Source organism: Megalobrama amblycephala, linkage group LG16 (assembly GCF_018812025.1).
Source record: "Megalobrama amblycephala isolate DHTTF-2021 linkage group LG16, ASM1881202v1, whole genome shotgun sequence".
In the NCBI taxonomy this organism is placed as follows: Eukaryota; Metazoa; Chordata; class Actinopteri; order Cypriniformes; family Xenocyprididae; genus Megalobrama; species Megalobrama amblycephala.
This window is the reverse complement of record NC_063059.1, coordinates 9252837-9277791: the sequence shown is the minus strand read 5'-3', so window position 1 is coordinate 9277791 and position 24955 is coordinate 9252837. Positions and strand designations below refer to the sequence as shown.

Below are 24955 nucleotides of genomic sequence, written 5' to 3'. Positions count from 1 at the left end.
GTTTTTTTGCTAAAGAAAAATGCAAAAACTGAAAAAAAAAATGTAATATTTGTATCCATTTTTGTTTCATACATTTTAGAAAAACATTTATACCACTTTCATCAAAAATCTTGATTTATTGATTGATTTTGAAATGTCAAATGGTGTAAAAAAAAATACTATAATACTTTCCTTGCAATCTGAATGCATGTGTTTTAAGTATTTCAAATATATTTTTCTTGGCAATTTTGAGTCATAGGCCTAAATATCAAGTTGTTTTCTTAAGGTTAATCCTTTTGACATGAACAAAACCTTTTCATAAAAAGGTCAGAATGCAATATTACTAAAAACTTAATGACTTTGACATGCAGTCAAACAGCTCCTCTCTGTGTTAGGGTTTTCTTGTCACATGACATTCAACATGGCTTCCTGCAGTTGGATGCTTCACACTTTGATGTGGGCATAAACAAACTTTTTAAGAATTAATAATAAAAGATTACAACAAATAATGTCAATCATTCTTCTTTGAAGAATTTCAGCATTTTAATGAGACTTTTCCCCCTTTTTACAGTGTCCAAACAGTTACATCACCTACACATTTTTTTTTTACTTTACGTCCATATGAATTGTATTTTTATTTATTTATTTGATTATTGACCCTTAAATATTCATTGTGCAAAATGTTATTAATGTTGTTGGTGATGACGTTGTTCTTGTTATGTTTAGTAGCTATTTAAAATTTATGAAGCTCATCTAGCCACCTTTAAGAACATTATATAGCTTTTTTTCATTAGATTTTCAAGCTATTAGAGGCAAACAAAAGATGACTAAGTGGTAAGGAGTCTCAGCCCCGGGCTCTAAATTGGTCGGTTGGAGCAGTTTTAAATGAGTTTTGGTTGAGCCCATTGATTGAGTGGCCCCGCACTTTAAATTAATAGCTGGTTGTGGAGTCCAGCGTCTGCAGGGAGGCGCGGTGCAAGCTTAATGCAGCTTTTCGCTCCTGTCAATGGGAGGTCTATCTCGATGAATGGTTGAACTATTTCATGTGGATTTGGCTGCGATATTTTCCTTTTCTTTCCCTCCCCTCTTTCCCGTTAGGATGTGCAGGAATGCATCTCGTACACAGTGTTTCCATTAGAGCGCGGCTCCAGGGCCGAGGGAGACCGCGGGGAGCAGCTCCTTCTCGGCGTCAGTTTCTCGCCCATCTGGGATTCCCCTCCGCACAACTTTTAGCTAACGGCTTAATGCGCGCAGTCTAGCGCTAGTCCACTGCAAATAAACAAAACCGAGCTGCAGCGCTGCCTGCCTGCCAAAGGATTGCGTCTTGAGAGGAGGGGGACGACAAAAGCATTGGCTGCACCCAAACTTTAGCATACAGGTTTTATGTAGCGAAACAAAATACAAGATGCGGCTTTAAAGTATTCCAAAACAAACAAACAAATAAAAACAAGTGTAGTCAGAGAAAGATTTTGTCACAACTTGAAAGCATTTTCTCAACAAAAAAAAATATTTGTTATTCTGTTCAAAGTGTTTATTAATACATATAAAACGCCAAAACGTTTAAAATTTTATGAAATCCTCCAAACACAACAAACATGTTTTGCTAGGCTAGTTATTGTAATCGTCACAGTGTGGGTCTCTTCCTGATCTATTAGGTCGATCAAAAACACATTAAAAAAATAATGAAATTCATACAGACAATATGCTTAAAAAGGCAAAAGTGTTATGTTGTGTAGTTGTCCGGAGAAAAATGTTGAGGCTAAAATGATGAAAATCTTGAAAAACAAAATAATTGTTGGCATAGCTAAGTAGCTTGGAACAATCAGTTACTTTTTATTTAAAAATAGCCTTATCAGTATAACATTTTTGTTTTCAAATGTTATTAATAGTTAAAATGTAGTTAAAATGTAGCCTATACATCAAATGAAACAAGTGGCGTATCCAACGTGCAGGAAGCCATTTTGTTGTCTTGTGACAAGAAAACCATAAAAACAGAGGACCACTTTTTGACGTGCGTCCATGAAGTTCATTTTTAATATCACCTTTTTTTAAATGAAAATGTACGTTTTGTTTAGGTCAAATTGAACACAAAAACATGATTCATGACCTATTTTTTAGTACATTTTACTTGTTTGCTTGTTGTTTACTTGGCACGTTTTAAACTTGATTTTTTTAAGGATTTCTTTAATATCATCAGCTATTTGTCATTGGCCCATATGCAGTCAGCTGTAACAAACACCCAAACAAAACAAAAAAATCTACTATCTAAATGATAGTGCTTTTATTTAATAAATTCATTATAGGTCGGATTAAATTCAGTTTTATTGGATTCAATCATAGTTAAGCGTCGAGTTGCATTGTAGGTCGTTCGGGCGATTTTCTATTTGGAGGCAATACAACTGAATCTTTCATGTTCCATCTAGCAATTTGACGCCTTAATGTGTACGGCGTTGTGTGCAGCAATTTCGCAGCCGTGAAAAGAAATGACTCCCGGTCTCGGTAGCTCCACAGCTCCGCGCTTGACTGATGCGCTTCCCTCCAGAGAGAGGGAGAGAGAGAGAGAGCGCGAGCGAAAGGCGGGCAGTTCTCTAAATAATACAGTCTCTCGACTCCACGAATCTATCGAATTAAACATTTGTGCCCATTCAAATACTGCCTGCAGGTTTTTCCTACACATATGACATTAAACAACGTGTCACCAATGCAAAAAATGCAACTTCATTCCTGAGGAAAGCGGAAAGTTTTCCTCCCCAGTTTTAACTCAGCTCACTACGCCATCTACCGGGACGGGCGAGAAGCGACGATTCAGGAGTTGCCCCTGCCCCGTGGGCTCTCTTACCCCGTGTTACCCCTGGCTTGGTACAGATACCACCGGCCCTTTTGTTTATCTGCTATCGCTTCCTCCTTTTCAGAACAATTCAGCTGAGGAGCCTCTATCACCAGCCTCCATCAGACCCCGGCGAGGCCAGGCAATCACTTTCCCAGATTACTTGTATTTAATACACAATGCATCATAAACCAAATCCCTCATCCTGACAGGGAGAAAATAGAACAGCTCATAGCTTGAGCTTTCCCAATTTATGGCTAAATTAAAAAGGCTTCCAACAATGGACAAGTCGAGGAATGGCAGGAAATCGATGCGCGGCGGACCGGGGTTTCTTTGCGGTTCTCAAGGAGCGCGGGTGTATGGGAATCTTTGGCGAGGTCCGCCGTATTTACACATGATTTTTCCTGTCCTTCCTCCGCGTCTGCCCTGCGATTTCATTTAACAATGGACATTATCTGGACCTTGAGTTCAATGTCAAAGATAGGCCAGGGAGACATATTCATCTTCATCAGAGTCATTAGAGTCCAGTCAATGGACATGCGCTGGACTCCGAGAACAAGTCTCTTTTCTCACTCTTGAAAATCTGATGAACTTTTTAAGGTTGTTAGAAACTCCAGAACCCAGATAAAGGGGAATGGTTGATTAAAAAAAAAGAGTGTTAATTTGCTAAACCACTTGATGAACCGTTTAAGTAATTCGCTAGATTTAAAAATGCAAAAACAAAAGGTGAATATAATTTCTTTATTGCACGAAAACGCATTTAATGTCACGGAGATGCTGTTGAAAAGATAGGAAATTAATTTTCCTTCTCACAAAGGAGCTTGTCCATATGTTGTTGTTGTTTTTAAATCGTGAAATAAAGACTATTGTTTTGTATGTGAGAAGAGATGGGAGAGGAATTTTCGTGGGCGCGTGAACTGTCTAGGAGCAGGTGTATGAGAGGAAAAAGAAGAATAAAAGTAGGCTATTATTTAAAGAGTTAAAGTAGCACTATATGCGTTTACTAAAGCTAAACATAAATGTTAGTTCTTAAATTAGTCGTAATGTTAGTCATAAGTCGTTTAGTTTTAAAGAAAACAATCGAACAGAGTTACACCTCAGTGCACTTTCACTTGCACGAGCCTCCCTCGTTTTCGTGTCCCCCCGCGCGAGCAAAAAAACGCCGCTGATTTCATGATTACTGGATGGCTTCATCAAAGCGGTTAAATTCAGGTCTATCCACGAGCAGCCCCGTCCCGACCTCGCGCTGACCTCGCCTCTCCGCGAACGTGGGGGAGACTCGCGCAACTTCCGACCGGTGGACACGCGAGACAGGTCCCCCCTCCTCCTCCTCCTCATCCTCCTCCTCCTCAGCGCATCTCCCTCGCATGGGACAAGAGAGGATCCACTTGAACGGGACAGAGGGAGACACTCCTACACGTTCGGATCACTCAAGGTGGACGATCCCCGCCGTCACTGTTTCTTTTTCACACTCTTGCGCTCGCGATCCGATGCCAGGAAGAGGGACAGTGAATAAAACCTCCAGTCAGAAAATTCGACACCTGGGGACTTTCAACCGCATGCTTCGTGGAAGAACGGACTGAAGTTGGACAAAGTTTTTGTCCGCGGGGAAATTTAGCGTGTCGTCTTCTTGATAAGAGCAAAACGAGAGGAGAGAGACGACGTTTTGGTTTTTTTATCTTCAGCGAGAGACACGGGATAGCTACATGCCGCAAAACACAACGCTCGCGTACGAGCTTCTTTCGGGGCTGTTGTGAGTTTTTTGGTGCCGTTTCATTGATTCATTCTTCCCAGTGAGATTTCCGTAAGGTAGGCGGTTTATGTCCTTATATCAATGTTTCTCTCTGACAAGCCGCGAATTAATGGTCAAATAAAAGTCCATTCATCCTTCACCTTTGAACTTGTTTAATTGTATCGAAACGAAGGGCTTTGGTTCTTTTCTCTGAAGCCTAGCTCTTAAATACAGTGCTAAGATCTCTATAGCTTTTTCCCTTCGTCTTCACGTTTTGTACTTTTGTAGTAGCCTATTTAGTTTTTCTAAGTAACATTTTTTTGACTTTTATTCCCTTTCAATATTAGCATTCGAGTAAATTATGTTCTCAGCGATATTTCACGTTTTATTTTTGTTTTTAACAATTGTGTTAATCGTTTTTCGAGTGAAACGAATTTTGTTCAATGAAAGCCGCAGATGTGTTCTCATCACAAGACAATGGAAAATAAAAACCGAATTACAACTGGACAAATGTTTCTAGTTTTACGAGTTCAGAGTGCAATAAAAAAAAAAAAGTTTTTCTTTTTCTACAAAAAGCACATTATTTTAAACAGTCAATTTAATGCACTTTTTCTACATAGCCTGTATATTTTCTGACATTTGTATTTATTTATTTATTTATTTTAACCCAAATTGTTTGCTCCAATAGTATTTTTTGTAAGTGTGTGAAGTGCACTGAGAGGATCACTGTTGTCGGTGTGTTTGGGAGGGGGCGAGCTTGCGTGCGCGTGATTTATTTGACCTTAAATTACATAAACTCAGGGACAAAATATTAAAGAAATGTTTAGTTTGCAATTTAGAAGGAACTTTTTCGCTTTTTCTCCGTTGACAATGTGTTCATATTTGTTTCACATCATGAAAAGAGCGAGAGAGAAAGTGCACATACGGTAGTTTGGCAGCTCTGTGAAAGATAAAATCGTTATTTTGTTTTGAGGTTTTTGGCAGAAAGTGATAATGAACTGTTACTGAGATGACGTCAAAGTATGTGTCTTTATTAGATATTTTTGTCTTTGCAAAATCATTTTGTTTGCATGCAAACATTTTAAAGCATTTCCATTTTTACATTTAAATGCAAATGTAAAACCGTTCAAATGTTTGACATGGATATGTGATGAAAACGAAATATGCTATCTAAAATGATATATTTTATGCATTTAAATTTTATTTTTGTCTATTTCACAAAACAATACTTTATCAAACTGAAAAAAATAGTGTTGTTGATGTGTAAAACTTACTTGAACAGACGTCAGTGATGTTTAAGATGAAGCTTGTTTTGTTTGTGACATTCACTTGATGACTAGAAAGTAAACATGAAGAGCCTGTAAGAGGGAGAGATGTCAAGTGTGCAAAGAAGATGTTGTCAGAGCCTGTATGAGTGTCTTAGAGAAAGTGTGTGTGTCGATAAGTTTGACTTATCTGTAATGCCGTTTTCTAAGCCTCAGTGGGTGGTATGAGATTTTAGTCACTGCAGGGAAATCTGTAAAAGTTCAAGATCAAAGACTGATTTCTCTTTCTCTTTCTCTCTCAGGGCGAGCAGACAGGTTTGGATGGGAGCGTATGTGATAGCAGGAGCTGGCTAAGGCACGTCCAGATCTCTCCATCCACCCACCAACACAACCTCACAGCCTGCCAGATACATGAGCAGGTACGTGGCGAACACACACACAGACACACACACACTCGGAGCACCTGCATGGCCAACATAATGAAGTGTTTAAAGGTGTTTCTGCTATCTTTAATAGCAGATTCCTTCTGCATTCTGGTTCTGTGTGTGTGTCACTGTGTTTTTGTGTTGTGGTCTTTTGTATCTTGGCTGCAGCGTGAAGGACCACAGGCCAGGATCACACACACACCCACACGCACTCTCTCGGTCAAGCATGATGATAATCACACATTTTGTATCTTTGCACTCGGATATGAGGGATGACAAATTCCTGAATCCTTATGGAGTGAAAGACAGTGAGAAAGAGACTCTGAAAAAGACAGAGAGAATGAGTCACATCCGTAAATTCAAGTATTTTACACACCACAAAATTGTACTGTTTACCTTTTTCTTTTCTTCTTTAATGTTTGAGTTTAGTTTGTAATTTCTGTGCATTTAAAATTGTAACTTTTAAAAAATTAAAAGCTTTTATATCCATATTTGGGGAGAAATTTAGTGGTCAAGTTGGATTAAGATAAACTGGAATAAATTGAGTTATACTGAACTGAGTTTGACTGGATTCAATTAAATTGTAAACTGAGTTGAGTTGGTCTGAATTGAATTGAGATTAAATTGAGTTGAGTTGTGCTGGATTAAATTGAGTTAAATAGGGTTAAGGTCAAGTCGAGCTGGATTCAATTAAGATGAGCTGAGTTGAGCTGGATTAAACCTAGTTTCATTGAGTTGAGTTGGACTGGAAAAAATTAAGATGAGTCAAACTGAGTTGAGCAAGATTAAATTAAGATTAGTTTAACCAAACTGAACAGGACTTGAATAAATTGTGACGAGTATAGAGATGGATTGGATTAAATTCAGAGTGAGTTGATCTGGACTAGAGACAAGTGGATTGAAGTAACGTTTAGCTGGATTGGGTTGAGTTAGTTTTGTTGTGCTTTCTTGAACCACTACATTGAGGATTATATTGGAGATCACACTCCTCTGGACATCCAAATCACACTGTGAGATATTCCAACCCGATCTCATGGCAATTCGTACGTATTTTACGAGGTGGCTAATTCGTACGAATGACCTACCCCTAACCCCACCCCTAAACCATCCCGCCACTGGGGTTTAGACAAATCATATGAATTCATACATATGATTTGGTCGTGAGATAGCCTTGGATATTCAGTGGACACAGCCATTATGAAATTGATTTACCATTTGCCTATCTGCAGATAACAAAGAGCTCTTGAAGCACCAGTCAGCCTTTTCAAGTGAAATGACGTATGCTGAGGATGCATTCAGATGTTAAACAGGCCAATTGTACTTTTCCATATTCAGCTTTGCAAAGTGAGATCCACTAGAAGAATCTAATCAAAACGTTTCTCAATCTCAAGTGTGTTTTTGATGTTTGACCAGCGCACGAGTGACAAAAGAGCAGGACAATATGATGGCTGGGAGGTCTAGATTTTCTAAATATTTTACTTTTCTAAAGGGTTACATAGAAAGAGAGAGAAACGGAGGAAGAGAACCTGTTCAGACACAGCATTATGATATGGGCCATAATTGTTAAACTATGACACCTTGTCATAACAAAGAGTTCAGCTTAGACTTTATGGTTTCCGGCAACCCACATGTTTTTATAATCACGCTGTACCTCCTTATAGCGACAAAACCTGGAGAGAGAGATAGAAAGGACTGACCGTTATCAGTTTTCAGAAAGAATGGAGAATTTTGTTTGCGTGGAGGTGAAAGAATGTGCTCTTCTTTTTCAAAGCGCACTATTAATATAGGTATTCCTTAAGATGATGCAAATTAACAGGTCAAAATACCAGATCATGTTGCTGTTTAACACTTTAAAATTGAGGAAAAAGATAGAGCGTGAAACAAATAATTTCGGTTTTGCTTTTTAATATTCTTAGTTGAAGTATTACCTAGAGCAATTAACTAACATGAAAACAATCCAGATATTGATCGACTTGGACACAAGGAACACAGATTGGCTGATTATTCCAGTTTATCACTCGTCACCTTTTCACTGGACCTGGGGAAGGGGGATTTCAGTGTGAGGCGTTGGTCGGTGCGAGAGTGTTTTTCATTCCTACAGTGCTGAACGAAGGATCTAATGGAGTTGTTTATCAGGACATCAGTCGACTAACATCCGTTTCTCATAGACACTTACACAATAGAGGCGAGTTATGCGAGTGTGTGTGTGTGTGGTGGTGCTTGTATATGAAGTGACCTCTCTTACTTGGAACACAAGAGAGAGGAAAGTCTTGCGCTGTTTGCTTCAGTAATCGCTGAAGTCAAGGTAACGATTATCTAGTGCACTTCTCAGTGCCCTCAAAGTCAAGTGCAAGTGCCTGTGTCTCTTAAAGTCTTGCAGTAATAATCCCTGATTATAAACATTTAAGGATTTGTCTTCTGTGGGTCAAAGATTGGCAAGGATCATATTAAATCTCCATGTATATTGAGGTCTAGGTGTGGGAGAGGCCTGGTTTGTTGACTCTCTGTTTGTGTGTGTTTGTTTAAGGTAGACTCAATTGACTTCATCTGTTATTATAGGCCACCAAAAGCTTTCAAGTTTACAACCTTCACTTATCAGTTTGTTAACCTAAACGACATTATAACCCAGACACACTTGCACGTTTACCTAGCCATTTAATAGGCTTTATGTTGGACGTCACATGAACAAACATGAAAAAATCGCATCCGCTTGTCGGAGAAAGTGTTAACAGCATTATGAACTGATGCTGATATCTTCAGACTTTTTTGGTAATCACCTATCCTAGCTAGTTATTTTTGATTCAATTTTAATATCCAAATGTTAGTGAGAAGGAGAAAATAAAATAACTTTTAAATATCATTCTGCGATGGACATCGGTTATGCTCATCTTTGCTCGCTCCTTTAAAAGCAGCTGTATACTAAAACAGCTCTATATTTAATGAAGTACACACAAAATACCTGAACTGGAAGACCATAATTATAATGACTATAGACTAACCTAAAACATATTTCCTAAATACATTTTTAAAAAAATGTGTTTTGATACCATTTTATTTATTTATGAGTAATTTTTTTTTTATCTGAGAACGTCCAGTGAGTATTTATTTACTTTTAGTAATTATTTTTATTAAGTAGTTCATATTTATATATATCTTTTTATTAATATTTTCTTAACTTCTTTTTACATTTGGGAAAATCCAGTGAGTATTTCTTTGTTATATTCATTTTATGTATTAATTTCTTCTTTTATTTATTTTATTTTTGTTTAATTGTAAGAAATTAGTGGAAAAAAAGGAGGTGGTTTTGGTAACTCTGTAAGAAAAAAACTATTTGCATGTTCTGAAAATATTGATTTATTTATTGTATGAATATATATATATATATATATATATATATATATATATATATATATGTATTTAATGGTGAGACTTTTGTTTTTGTAATCAGGCTCTCAAAAATTATATAAATTTTGATTTAGATTTATCGGCCAATAAATCGGTTATCGGTTTTCAAATATAAAAAATTATCAGTTATCGGTATCAGCCACAATTTTCATATTGGTGCATCTTTAATAAATAAATAAATATCCTTTGGGAACTATATTTAATTATTTACTTACTTTTAGTACATTCACTACAGATACATTTAACTTTTTATATATATTCCTTTTTATGTATTTGTTAATATTGTCTAAATATCATTTTGCCTTTGGGAACATCCAGAGTGGATTTGTCACATCTAGCTTCTTCTGGAGTAAATTTTGTCTACCTATAGTGACATTGTCTTACTCATCTTGATATATAACCTTCTGTTGTGGTTACCACTCAAGAATCCTCCTCATAATACGCATTCATTCTCAGAACATAGTTTGTGAGTGTGTGTTTGTGCACACACGCTTCTGTGGCATCTGAAAAGACCTGCAGGTTGGCACTCACCCTTGGCACTGAGGAACCAGGCCACGGCCCAGGAGGGGTTGCCAGGAGTGATGCCCAGTAAACTCCCCTGATCTCTGAGCTCGGTTGGCTGGCTGCGTCCCCGGCCAACAAGTTGTATGAATGTGTGTGCCCATATCATTCACCCCACAGCCCCTCACACCACGTTTGAACAGCTCTGCCATTGTCTCATACTCACAATATTATTGTGGCCCTTTGCTCCCTGCCTTTGTGCACGAGTGTGTGTGATAAAAACACACACATACACGCAAAGAAACAGGGTCGGTTGTGACATTACAAGTACAAGATATCAGAGATCTGCAGGAAGGCACCAGAAGGGGTAGACGGGCCGTGAAAGTGTGTGTGAGAGACTCTGTTCTCATGTCGTCTTGAGGGTTCTGCTAGTTCCCTGTATTCTCCTGTTAAACAATAGAGCACGACTCGGTCCCTCCGTGTCCCCCACGGCCTGCTGGGTCTTGTACACACACACACACACACACACACACACACACACACACACATAATGACCGTGGCGTTTCCGAGAGTTCTCCACCTCACGTTGCCTTTTTCATATTATCAGAAGTTTTGTGTGTGCCTGTCTGATTGTGTGACATCTCTAATAAGAATGCTTAAATGTCACCACCGGACTGAACAGGAAGTGACCCATCTAATGCCTTCAAGGCTTGCCAAAAATAACACCTTCCAAATAACACAACTCTTTCTCCCACTACCTATTGTGTTCACACAGGAAGTGTGTGTGTGTCAAACAGATAGGTCTCCATTCGGATTCCTTAACACCATCTCTTTCAAACACACACACTCGAGCTCAGGTTCCCATCATTGTTTGTCCATCAAAATGTGTTGTCGTTTCAAATCATCATTTATTTATTTCACATGCTTGTAAAAATGCAGACAGTTTGGAAAATCCTCAGGATCTGTTACTAGTTGTGCGGCTTTATATTTTTGTAGAAACTGTAATATATTTTTTACGATTCTTTGATGAATAGAAAGAAAACGGTATTTATTTAAAGTATAGCAGCAAACAGCAATTATCGGTGTTCAAGCTCTTTAAGGCCACATGCGTAAAAAGGTATTATGTTTTATTTAGCAAGATCATAGATGGAAAAGACAATTTACAGCCAATACAGGTAATTTACCATAGGAAATATATGGCTTTTAAAGCTTTTTAACAGTTATTGAGGTTAAGCCAAAAACCTAGGACTAGTTTGCCAAAGTTGGTTTTTGAAATAATCTCCAATATTTAATGAACGATTCGATGAACAGCAGCGGTCCTAGAGGCAAAGTTGCTCAGAATGAGGAGTTACACCATGTGGCACAATGTTGTGGAGGTGTGCGAAAAATTGTGTGATATACAATCTTTTAGCATGTGAAAATGCGAAATTTCTTTCTAATTTCTCACAGGCCACTAGGGCCGTGAGTCAAACAGGCCCAGCGAGTTTTGTTCCGATCAGCTTTCATTAACCATGTCTGATAGCTGCTCAAACTTCATTGGCTGATGACGGTCATGTTTTTTGAGATATGTCAGTGTCCTCATAGACAATCATGGCACCTTGGAAAAAGACACTGCATGCCAATTTTCAAGTTAATCGGACTAACAGTGAAGAAGTTATAGCTGTTTTTACCTGTTATAGCACCATCAAGTGGCCAGTCCTGAGTCATGAGCTCTTACATAGGTGTGCTGAGTTTGGTGAAAATATCTCATTCCTTTCATGAGTTAGAGCCATCTTAGTAAAAGTGGCCCCTGTTAGGCCAATCGGGGCGAGCATTGGTGACATTTTAGACAGTGTGAGTACTACCAGCCCTCAAAGTTTCAAGTCTCTACAACTTACGGTTTGGTCTGCCTGATCGCTTTTAGGGGAGAATGCTGATCCTTGGAAATTTTAACAATTACAAATAGAATTTTTTGGTAACATCATACATGTCTTTACTGTGACTTTTGATCAATGTAATGCATCCTTGCTGAATAATAGTATTACTTTCTTTTTAAAATTGCTAACCTCAAAGCTTTGAACGGTAGTCTATCAGTGTTTTGTCCCATGTGAAACGTCTGTCTCTCTCTCTCTAGATCTTTTACCGTGTGGTCCGAGAGGTCCAGCCGGGTGAGGAACTCTTACTGTTCATGAAGGCTGAGGAGTTTTCATGTGAGACCATGGCTCCAGACATACACGGTGAGTTTGCACTCATACACACATAAACACACACACACACACAAATACACTCGCTTGCTAACTCACTTTTTTTGTTGTCCCGCAGAGGAGCGTCAATACCGCTGTGAGGACTGTGACCTAAACTTTGAGTCTGGTTCAGAGCTGTTGGACCATCAGAAGCATGCGTGCGGTACTCCGCCTTCCTCCGGCTTCAAGCTGTCTAAACAGGGTCTGCCCAGCGCTGGAGACGATGCTGATCTTGACCCGCTGCACCTACACTCTCTCCCCCTAAACTTACCCCGCTCACCACAGGAGTGTAAGGAGTGCGAGCAGGTCTTTCCTGATGCACAGAGGTTAGAACTATGGTATTTTTATGCCTATTTTTTATACTGCTGTTTTTTATTTTATTTTATTTTATGAAAATTCCCAACACATTGTAACAGTATAAGCTAAATTTCAACTGTAGTCCCTTATATGAAGTTTAAAGGTGCCCTCGAATGAAAAATTGAATTTATCTTGGCATAGTTAAATAACAAGAGTTCAGTACATGGAAATGACATACAGTGAGTCTCAAACTCCATTGTTTCCTCCTTTTTATATAAATCTCATTTGTTTAAAATGCTTCCGAAGAACAGGCGAATCTCAACATAACACCGACTGTTACGTAACAGTCGGGGTGTACGCCCCCAATATTTGCATATGCCAGCCCATGTTCCCAACATTATAAAAGGCATTAGACAAGGGCAGCCAGTATTAACGTCTGGATCTGTGCACAACCAAATCATCAGACTAGGTAAGCAAGAACAACAGCGAAAAATGGCAGATGGAGCAATAATAACTGACATGATCCATGATTACATGATATTTTTAGTGATATTTGTAAACTGTCTTTCTAAATGTTTCGTTAGCATGTTGCTAATGTACTGTTAAATGTGGTTAAAGTTACCATCGGTTATTACTGAATTCACGGAGACAAGAGAGCCGTCGCTATTTTCATTTTTAAACACTTGCAGTCTGTATAATGCATAAACACAACTTCATTCTTTATAAATCTCTCCAACAGAGTAGCATTAGCCGTTAGCCACGGAGCACTATCAAACTCATTCAAAATCAGAAGTAAACAATATAACAGTATACAATACTCACGCATGCATGACGAACACTTTGTAAAGATCCATTTTGGGGTTATATTAGCTGTGTAAACTTTGTTAAGGCACTGTTCAAGGCAAGCGCGAGCTCTGTGGGCGTGGACCACGGGATTTAAAGGGGCCACAGCATAAAATCAGCGCATTTATAATGATGCCCCAAAATAGGCAGTTAAAAAAATTAATAAAAAAAAATCTATGGGATATTTTGATCTGAAACTTCACAGACACATTCAGGGGACACCTTAGACTTATATTACATCTTTTAAAAACATAATCTAGGGCACCTTTAAGCATTATTTTCTTTTAACCTTTTGAGAAGTTGAACATCCTTGGATGTCTCTAAAGAGATTTAGCTCCCTTCTATTTTTAACCCAAACATGATGAAATCTGTCTTTCTCTTTTTCTCTCAGTCTGGACACTCACTCTCTGTCTCATTCTGACGAGAGAGAGTATAAGTGTGATCAGTGCCCGAAGGCCTTCAACTGGAAATCAAACCTGATTCGCCACCAGATGTCACATGACAGTGGCAAGCACTATGAATGTGAAAACTGCTCAAAGGTAGAGTCCAGACATTAGCAAAGACGTTTGCGCAAAAACGTGTGCAACTGACCATGCATAGTCTTATCAATGTATAAAATAGAGGAGAACATTCTTTGTTGTTGACTTCAAAGGTTGTAAAGTCTACTGTGATGTCAGTATTTGATAAGACATTTTTGTTTACTTTTGTACAATAATTAATTCTGGTATTTTTGGGTTATCGCATGATGTCCAGTGTGCCATGTACATCCTGAAGCAAAACCACTCCAATATCTGTAGGCTGTGTATGTAAACTTTCTCCCTATATTTCTCTCTCTTTACCCAGCAGGTGTTCACAGACCCCAGTAACTTGCAAAGGCATATCCGCTCTCAGCACGTGGGGGCTCGAGCTCACGCCTGCCCCGACTGCGGCAAGACCTTCGCCACCTCCTCGGGCCTTAAACAACACAAACACATCCACTCTTCCGTCAAGCCCTTCATATGTAAGTCACTCAGACCCTTCATATGTAAGTCTGCATGCTTTCTACTCTGAACACCACACTGCAGAGCTGGAGAGCTCCAGCATCCTTTTGAAATTCCTGACAAATTTTGAATCTTTGACTCTGGATTCTAGATAGCTCCACTCCACTTTTTATAGTCGTATAGTTAAAGACAACTATACCTTCAATGCACTTTAAATAAAAGAATCTACCAAACAAAAGTTTTTTGAAAGACTGGTGGAGCTCTCCGACTGGCCTGGGTTATCCAGCAGTTATGTTGATGTCAGATCTGTCTATCATCCTTTTTAAAGTCAACATGAACAGCATTTACAACCCATTTTACTTCCAAAATGACACATTTCACAGAAAAACAATATTCTGCAGGAAAAAAGCAAACAAACAAACAAAACAAGCTTTTTTATTCATCAGGAATTGGATTGTGAAAAGGAGAAGTCAGAGAAGTGAAGCTGTTTTAGGATAAATAAGAGCATGAATGTGTTTTATGAAATAAAATGGGGTCAATTTTGATCTCATGTTGTCTTTAACACAAGATACTGAGAATTAAATAACCAATAATCTACAATTATACTAATATTATATATTGATTATTATTATTAATAATAATAATTAATAATAATGTGAAATTGTTTATTATTATTATTATTATTAAAGGGGACCTATTATGCAAAATTCACTTTTATGTGGTGTTTGAGCATAAATGTGTGTCAGCTGTGTGTAACCACACTATAATGATAAAAATCCACCCACTCCTTTTTTTTTTAAAGGTGCCCTAGATTCAAAATTTTAATTTACCTCGGCATAGTTGAATAACAAGAGTTCAGTACATGGAAAAGACAAACATTGAGTTTCAAACTCCATTGCTTTCTCTTTCTTATGTAAATCTCATTTGTTTAAAAGACTTCCGGAAAACACTCGGATCTCAACATAACACCGACTGTTACGTAACAGTCGGGGTGTACGCCCCAATATTTGCATATGCCAGCCCATGTTCCCAACATTATGAAAGGCATTAGACAAGGGCAGCCAGTAACGTCTGGATCTGCACAGGTGAATCAACAGACTAGGTAAGCAAGAACAACAGCGAAAATGGCAGATGGAGCAATAATAACTGACATGATCCATGATAGCATGATATTTTTAGTGATATTTGTAAATTGTCTTTCTAAATGTTTCGTTATTGCTAATGTACTGTTAAATGAGGTTAAAGTTACCATCGTTTCTTACTGAATTCAGAGACAAGAGCCGTCGCTATTTTCATTTTTAAACACTTGCAGTCTGTATAATTCATAAACACAACTTCATTCTTTATAAATCTCTCCAACAGTGTAGCATTAGCCGTTAGCCACGGAGCACAGCCTCAAACTCATAGAGAATCAAATATAAACATCAAAATAAATACTTTACTCACATAATTCGAAGCATGCATACAGCATGCATGACGAACATCTTGTAAAGATCCATTTGAGGGTTATATTAGCTGTGTGAACTTTGTAAATGTGCTGTAATATAATCGAGAGCTCGTGTGGCAGGGAGCACGCGAATTAAAGGGCAGTGCGCTGAAAAAATCAGTGCATAGTTAATGATGCCCCAAAATAGGCAGTTAAAAAAATTTATTTAAAAAAATCTATGGGGTATTTTGAGCTGAAACTTCACAGACACATTCAGGGGACACCTTAGACTTATATTACATCTTGTGAAAAAGCATTCTTGGGCACCTTTAATCCCCATAAAACCTCAGCAGTCTCATAGAACAAGCTGTTTTAATTTTCTGGGCAATGTAACATCACTTTGCTCCGGCCCCACCCACAACTGCTGACGGACTCTGCCATATTAGCATAGTTTCCGCCCTGAGCGAGTTATACGCTGTCTGCCATTTTCTCAAAGCCGGAGCAGCTGTAGCGACAAGAATGACTCTTATGCGATTGAGGTGTTTTGTTGTTGGATGTAAGAGTGAACACAACAGTCTTCATTTACTCTCGACATCTGTGCCGCTGAAGACGCAGTGGATTAGTTTTATTTTTGAAGGGAATGCGCCCCAGATCTAATATACACATGCGATTTCTGTCCCTGCTGTTTACGTTCACCGACATAACGGACTATGTTGGTGAGCTTTGTGTGTTTTTGACACAATCTTGTGTGTATTTGACAGTTTAAACTCAATAAGATATGAAAGAGAAGTTAGTTTAATACTCACAAAACGTGCCGTCTGACAGCCAGCTTTCTGCGCGCGTGCTTCAGAAAACGATAAATTTGAAGTTTAAACTGATATAGCTTTAAAACACATGCAGATAATAAACTTTCATGATGAAAGATTCTAACATATTTCATGATAATAATCAAAATCAAGCAGATGTTTTGTTAGTATTTGGCAGAGTATTTGATGCAGTATTTGAATCGCTATTCTGGAAAGGCAATGGGTAGCAGCAGCTCATTTGCATTTAAAGACACATGCAAAAAATGGGTATTTACAACATGGTATAATAAATGATCTATGAGGTATTTTGAGCTGAAACTTCACAGACACATTCTGGGGACACCTGACACTTAAATTACATCTTCAAAAAAGGGGCATAATAGGTCCCCTTTAATTAATATTTACATCTAATTAACATTAATATTATTTTTTATTATTGTGTTATTCTCTGTTCATTTGCTATAACCCTAAAACTGCCTTTTTTACAGGCTATAGGATGTTTGATGCACTGTATTTACTGACTGTGTGTGTTTGTAAGTGTGTGGTCTCTGTTTATGTGTACACTCTATTTGTGCCGTGGTGTGTGATGGTTCACTTTCCAACTCCTGACTCTTTTGATTCTTGGTCAAATCTAGAGTAAATGTTACTGACTATATTAATACATACCAATATAGTCATCAACTTTGAATCTTTGCAATGCATGTTTACCCAACGCTCTGCAATCTCAACGCATGACTATTGACCTCCGACCTCATACGCGAATGACCTGAATTCTTAATTTCATCCTGCATAAATAGCTCACTTTCCCCTCATAATGCTTTAAACGTCTTAAACCGTACTGCGACCTCTGAACTTTGCCCAAATGAACTTCATGCATTGACCCTCGGAGTGCTGATCCCACACAGCTCGTGTAGACGTTCCCCCCCCACCACCACCACCACCACATATCAGACAGTAACTAGCTTGCTAACTCTGGCCATTCCAGGAAAATCACTACCACATGCAGCCCAGCTCATACAGAGACTAGCACACAGCCATTTACAGCAATCAGCATTTGAACAAGCACAGCTAACAACACTTAATGACCTCGCAACAACACACACACCGAATACACCACACACATGCACTTTGATGCGTACACAGGCAATATATGCTCTCCAGTCAGCTGCCTCCATAGTCTTATTTTTTATAATGAATTAATATACCTATATTTGATTAAAAACTGAAAAGTATTAATAAAATACCATTCAGTCAAATTGTACTCAGTTTCAGCATTCCAAATTTGAATAATAGCCATAAACTCACACATGTGCCTTCGTTTGCATGTATGTGATCATATACTTCATTCTGCATTTGTTACTAAAACAAACATTGACAAAAATATTGCAAATTATGTTAAACTACAAGAGAAAATCTCTCTTTTACACAAACACTCATGCACGTTTATTATACTACTTGCTGTTCACCACTGCGGAATGTGTTTATAATATTTTGTTACGGTTTATTAAGACCTGACAAAACACAGCACTCTGAAGTGCCCACAGATCTTCCCTCACACACGCCCCAGATTTCACACCTGTTCATCCGAGTCTATCCAGTTGTTCACAATTATAAAGTGGTGTGTGTGTCTGTGTGTGTGTGTATGTCTGTTGTGTTTCCTGAATGTACAATATCCAGTATGTGTGTGTGAACAGAAAAACCCACCGTGAACTCTTAAAGGGATAGTTTACCAAAAACTCTGTCATTATTTACTCATCCTTGTGTTGTTCTAAACTTGAAAGAATTTCTTTCTTCTTGTCCATACTGTGAAAGTCAATGTTGTTTTGAACCCCACTGACTTTCCCTGTATGGACAAAAAGAGTTCTTCAGAATATCTTCTCTTTTATTCTTCGGAAGAAAGAAAGTCATATAGGTTTGGAACAACATGAGGGTGAGTAATAACGACAGAATTTTCTTTCCTTTATCTTTAGGTCGTCCTCTTACCTCGCACTAATATTTACATCCCATCTCTTGATCAGTCTCTGTGAGTGACCGACTCCATAAACACATCCCTCGGTAGAACATCCTCTCATTCCGCACCTCACACCTCATGCAATCTGACAGGGATTAGCAAAACCACCCTGCTAGACTCCCTAGCTTCCATAAATTTCAAAAAATGTCACGTTTGCAATAAGATATGTGATTATGATGAGAAATGCGGGTGGTTAAAAGGCTTCATTTCACACTAGAGGTGTTAGATTGGTAATGTATAGGGTGATTTTATTACTTTCGGAGTGTGCGTTAAGGATTTAACTGTATATACTGCCGTGAGGACGGAGTGTGTGTGCAATGACATGAACAAGAGTTTAGGATCCATCTTGAGTTTTCAAGAATGTTGTTTGAAGATAGTGTGTAATGATGTGAGCTATATGTGTGTGTGTGTATGATAGACAGAGACGACGCTTGGTCCATGGGAACGGACCTACGGGAGAGGATTCATTCAACTCTGTTTCCTTCTCACGCTTAAAATAGAGCCATTGTGATGTCCTTGTCTGTGTGTATGTGTGTGTGTGTGTGTGTGCACCTGCGTGTGACATTGCATTCTTTTATCTGCCATCCTTGCTTATCCTGCATTTTTGTTTGTTTTGTTAATGGATGTGTGCGACATGCCAAAACCGACCGTCCTTTTATGCCGTATGTCCATGTCTCACTGTCTCTAGGTGAGGTCTGCCACAAATCTTACACGCAGTTCTCCAATCTGTGCCGCCACAAGCGCATGCACGCAGACTGTCGCACTCAGATCAAGTGCAAAGACTGCGGCCAGATGTTTAGCACCACGTCATCCCTAAACAAGCATCGGCGCTTCTGCGAGGGTAAAAACCATTTCGCTGCTGCTGCAGGAGGGTTATTTGCCCAAGGCATGGCCCTCCCTGGCACCCCTGGCCTGGACAAGTCCGCACTAGCTGGAATGAGCCATGGGAGTCCTGGTTTAGCAGACTATTTTGGGACGAACCGGCACCATGGTGGGCTGACATTCCCAGCAGCCCCTCCAGCATTCCCGTTCAGTTTTCCAGGACTTTTCCCATCGGGACTTTATCACCGGCCCCCTCTAATCCCATCCACATCACCCATTAATGGCCCTCCGAGCACTGAACTACGGAAGAGTCCGCTGGTGTCTTCACCCATTTCTGGGTCGCATGACCTCTTGAAGAGTTTACGCAAGGATTCGTTCAACGGGGAGGGCGAGAGCATGGAGAGTCAGAGAGAAGGATCCGTCTCCAAGCCGAGGCACGGCGGGAAGATGAGCGACCAGTCGGAGAGTAGCGATCTGGACGACGTCAGCACTCCAAGTGGGAGTGAGCTGGAGAGCACTTCAGGTTCAGAGCTGGAGAGTGAAGCAGAAAGTGACCGGGAAAGGGTGCGAGTGCGGGAAAATGGGAAAGGGCCGAAAAGGAAATCCAGCGGGTTCAGCGATGCCCAAAGCCCAACTCTTGTTAGCTCCAGTAGTAGTAGTAACATCAATAATGGAAAAGACTTCCCTGTGCCGGGGCTCGTACCACCATCTTTGGACGAGCAAACGGCCGTTTCCGGTGCTGTTAATGACTCGATCAAGGCAATTGCCTCCATTGCTGAGAAATACTTTGGTTCTACTGGACTTGCAGGCCTGCAAGACAAAAAAGTTGGGGCATTGCCATACCCTTCCATGTTCCCTCTATCGTTCTTCCCTGCCTTCTCTCCATCAGTCTATCCTTTCCCTGAAAGGGAGCAACTTAGACCTCCAGGCCACAAAGGGGAGCCAGAAAGCCCTCCAGTTGAGGGTAAAAAACTTCAGGGCAGAAACGCTGAATCACCTTTTGACCTCACCATCAAGCGGAAGGAAGAACGTCTCGCGGCCACCTGTGTCCCTTCAAAACCAGAAGCCTCGCATGTACAATCAGCCAACCAGGATCAGCCGCTGGACCTCAGTCTTGGCGGGCGAAGTCGAGGAAAGAGCGTAAGAGGGGACGAGTTAAAAAAGAACCCCGTCTTTTGCGAGGAGAGGGTGGAACCAGAGCCGCCCAAAACCGACCCATCCCTCCAACACGCGAGACCTACGCCTTTCTTCATGGATCCCATTTACAGGTACTGTCAACCACATGTGCTTCCTACTGTGTTAGCGTAACGGTATAGATTTAGTTTGGTTAAACTCGCTATGAGAACTGATAGAAATTTAACATCAGCAGGGTTGAGAAGAGAAAGATGAATGATCCATTCGAAGTCCTCAAGGACAAGTATATGCGGCCGGCTCCTGGATTTCTCTTCCACCCACAGGTGAGATTTGTCAGAATATTTTCCCATTGCTAACTTTATCACCTCATCCCCACAGTCCTGCACAAATCATTAGCCTATTTTCAATTGCCTCTTTCTGTGTCATTGCAGTCAGTGTTACTGCAAGCTCTTCCAGACTCAAACACAGATAAAAAGTACTGTATGTGCACCATGACCAGTTCCTACCAATAGTGTGTAAATTCCATTATTTTACTGTCATCATTTTTGCAATAATGACATTTTAGGTTAGTGTATTTTGGATGCAGAAATCACTTACAGCTGCTTTAAAGTCAGTTCAGTACATTAACCAAATTCAAAGCAATTTTAAATGCTAACATAATATTACTTGTCCCATTGAATGCAATTTCCAGTATTGACAAAATAACTCATCATGACGCTAGTATTGACGTAATAGCTACAGTATGTTGGCAGTAGCTTTACAGGGCCCCAGTGTTTTAGCATTAGCATAGAGACTCCCATGTTCCTCTGTGTGATTCTTTTACTGAGTGATCAGGTCCAGATGTGAGATTCAGACAGGGTGGGAGCTTTGTGACACGTCTCTGTGTGGGTGTCTTTGATTATGATGTCACAATATGATACCCTGTTAAACTGCCAGACACTGACCCATATCCCTGGATGGTGTGTGTGTGTGTGTGCGTGTTGTAAATCTATGTGATTTATGTGATTTGTGCATCTGGAATGAGTGATTTCGTCAGAGTATAATGTGTGGTTTTGTGCCTGAGTGTCTATGTAACCTCATTTGTGTGTATTAAGTAACCTGTCTGCTTTATGTCATTGTGTGTTCACTATCAGTGTTCTGTAAAAATAATACATAGTTCTCGTATAAACCCACACACATGTCTGGTACACATAAAAACCCTGAAGCACACACATAGACGCATACTGGTGTAGTGTTTTATTGGCTGTTTCAGGACAGTGTTTTATGGGCTGTTTCATTGGCCTGATTTATTCCCTGTGTATGCTTTGTGTCTGCGTGAGATAATATCCACATGTCCCTGACACGCTGTCTAACGAGGTGACCTATCAGCATCCACTTTACTGCACTATGCTCACTGGACTCTCTAATCAGCACCAGGGATACTATTGACAGCACAGATGTATTATGGGAAATGCAGTTTAAAATGTACTGTGTTAGTTTGATGCTTGATGAAGAAATCATACCATATAAGTTAATTTAGCATTAAAATGAAAGTTTTAATGATTTTATAGTCAGAGCACACCAGTTGCATTTTATGCAATAAATAATAATAATAAAAATAAATTATATTATATATATATAATATATATATTTTATCTTTAGTGTTTTAAAAAACACTATATTTGCTATTTTCTTCCATTCCACCACCACCAAAAAAAAAAAAAAAAAAAAAAGTTAGATAACCACTTGATAAAATAAAATAAAATTCTATAAGTGTGGGATGTTAACCTTTACTAAACATCACATTGCATAATCACACACAATCAGTCTGATTCTTGATTTTGATTTGCTGTTTCCCTTCTGTCCTGCCCCCAGTTTCGCATGCCTGATCAGAGAACATGGGTAAGTTACTCCAAACCAAATCATTCATGTGCTTTCACCACACACACACACACACACACTCACATGCTCAATAATTTCACCCTGTTGCTACATGTACACTGCAGCTCACTATTAACATGACATGCTAGATTTAATGCATGGCTCAAACAAACAAATGCATGGGCCAAAGCTGCATTTCAAACGTTGGGCCAAACGGTTCTAAGAATGGTAAGGAACAGTTGCAGTTGTATTTCTTGAACTTGAGCTTGGTTCGGCACGGCAAGCTTACGTATTGTTCTCATCACAGTTGGCTGACCGTTGAACCATGCTGGTAGAATGAGGCTGTGTTTAAGTCCAATTTGTTATGCCCTTCCCTCGCTAACTTCCCTCCGTCTCGTTCACTCAGATGTACGTCATTGCTTACGTTGCATGAGTGCCCACTACTGGCGGAACCCTTGAAATGTGTTTAAATGAAACGCCTTAACCATTGATCACTTGGAATCCGCAATGGCGCTGATTTATTATTTACAGTTTTTTTCCTTATGAATTTGTTTTACGCACCATTCTATAGGCTTGTATGTATGCCCGGGCTGTTAAAAAATGAAATATAAACACATTTTAAATATTGAATATATTCATATATTTATATTAAATATAAACTATTCAAAAATACACAAACAAAAATGTAACTATATAATAAACTATAGCTGTGTTTAAAAAACAGTCAGCTTAAAGGGTTAGTTCACCCAAAAATGAAAATAATGTCATTTATTACTCACCCTCATGTCGTTCTACACGTGTAAGACATTCATCTTTGGAACACAAATTAAGATATTTTTGATGAAATCCGATGACTCATTGAGGCCTGCATTCAAAGCAAAGACACTTCCTCTCTCAAGATCCATAAAGGTACTAAAAACATTTTTCAAACAGTTCATGCGAGTTTAGTAGTTCTACGTTAATATTATAACGCGACGAGAATATTTTTTGTGCACCAAAAAACAAAATAACGACTTTTCAACAATATAGTGTGCTATATTGCTTCGGTACCTTTATGATTCCTCCCAAATTTTACACATTACACCTTTTGAATGTGGTTAAATGTCAAAATAACGCCAATATCATACACTAGAGTTGTGCGGGGTGGGGGTAAATTAAACACAGTCTGCTGTGACGTCACAATCATAGTGCATTATGGTCAATGGATCTGCCTGAAGTGTAAATGTTGAGTAGACTCGCTCCCTCTGTCAAAATCGAGGGGTCGAGGCGAGGGTCTGTCCAAATAAACTTCCCGCGTTCACTTGAACGCACTTCAAAATGGTGGTGGGGATTCCCCCGAGGGGAAGTGCTTAAGGAAGTTCACAAGTGTACATCTAAGTGTACATGACGTCGCCACTCAGAATTGGTCACCTGTTTGTTGCCTGGCTACCATTTTCTCTGTAGCTGGCTAAGCGTGATATTTGAGCGACGTAAACAAATTAATAATAAAACTCTGTAATAACAAAAACTCTGTAAGACCGACGCATTTGTATTACATTTCAAAGAGCTCTGTTATCAGCCCCACAATGGAAAATGAAACCATATCCGCACCTGCTGGACCGGACCGGATCGGCACGGAACGGAACTGTTAAGAAACGAAAACGGTTTGGCCCGATGGTGGAAAAGTGGCTCAAATCATACTTGGAAGAGCTAAATATGGTCCAAAGTCATTTCCATTCAGAGAAGATTTACGTTTAGTTGATAAACATCCATTCTTTTGCACTTTTTGCATTATTTGTTCAATGCATGGCAACAGAAGTACAATAAAACAGCACATTTGATCTTCTATATATATAAAACACACAACAAGTCTTCAAATGAAACAGTGGAAGAATGTCTTTTGACTGTGCCTGCGTGAATGAATCTGCAGTGTTTATGTGTCATTTGGTGCACTCTTGTGTGCCAGTGTGTGTGTTAACCAGACAGAACAGTTGTTATTTCTGATGGCTACCACTGATAATGCAGTGAATGTGATTATTTACATAGAGAGAGTAACAGACCACGGCTCTGATTTGGGGTGGCGACACTCCCCGTACGGCATCGCATCACTGGAGGGGTAACAGTCTCTCTGGGACCCCTCTCTGAGTGTGTGCGATAGCACAAGGGGGGTTTCCAGAACCAAGACATCTGGTACCCTGATAAGATCAACAATTGAAAAAGCTCTTACTAATGAAGGGCCTCTCAGACACACACTACTGAGAATGGGCAACTCAACAGCTGCCCTACCACAGCGAGAGAGATGGAGAGGGTGAAGGCTACTTAACGATCCAGGAAGTCCATTCGCTGCCGATCACAGATTTCTTTGGACTTAGTTGTTACAGCAATCATAGAGATACCAATCTATGGTAATATGTTTAGACTTCAAGGACCAATCAAAATGA

General features: G+C 39.4%; 1 protein-coding gene across 16 annotated transcripts in view; it reads left to right on the top strand.

Moving 5' to 3' along the window:
- mecom (MDS1 and EVI1 complex locus) overlaps positions 1–24955 on the top strand; it is a 252071-nt gene that overhangs the window by 211941 nt on the left and 15175 nt on the right. For 3 of the 16 annotated variants that reach the window (XM_048161026.1, XM_048161013.1, XM_048161016.1), the window contains 8 exons: positions 6106–6222; positions 12248–12350; positions 12436–12682; positions 13888–14035; positions 14340–14520; positions 19408–20809; positions 20908–20998; positions 22530–22556. In XM_048161026.1, the coding sequence (XP_048016983.1) occupies positions 6106–6222; positions 12248–12350; positions 12436–12682; positions 13888–14035; positions 14340–14520; positions 19408–20809; positions 20908–20998; positions 22530–22556 (2316 nt within the window). Of the gene's footprint in view, positions 1–3086; positions 4616–6105; positions 6223–12247; positions 12351–12435; positions 12683–13887; positions 14036–14339; positions 14521–19407; positions 20810–20907; positions 20999–22529; positions 22557–24955 lie in introns of those variants that run through there. The other 13 variants (XM_048161027.1, XM_048161015.1, XM_048161021.1 and 10 more) reach the window with 13 other exon arrangements.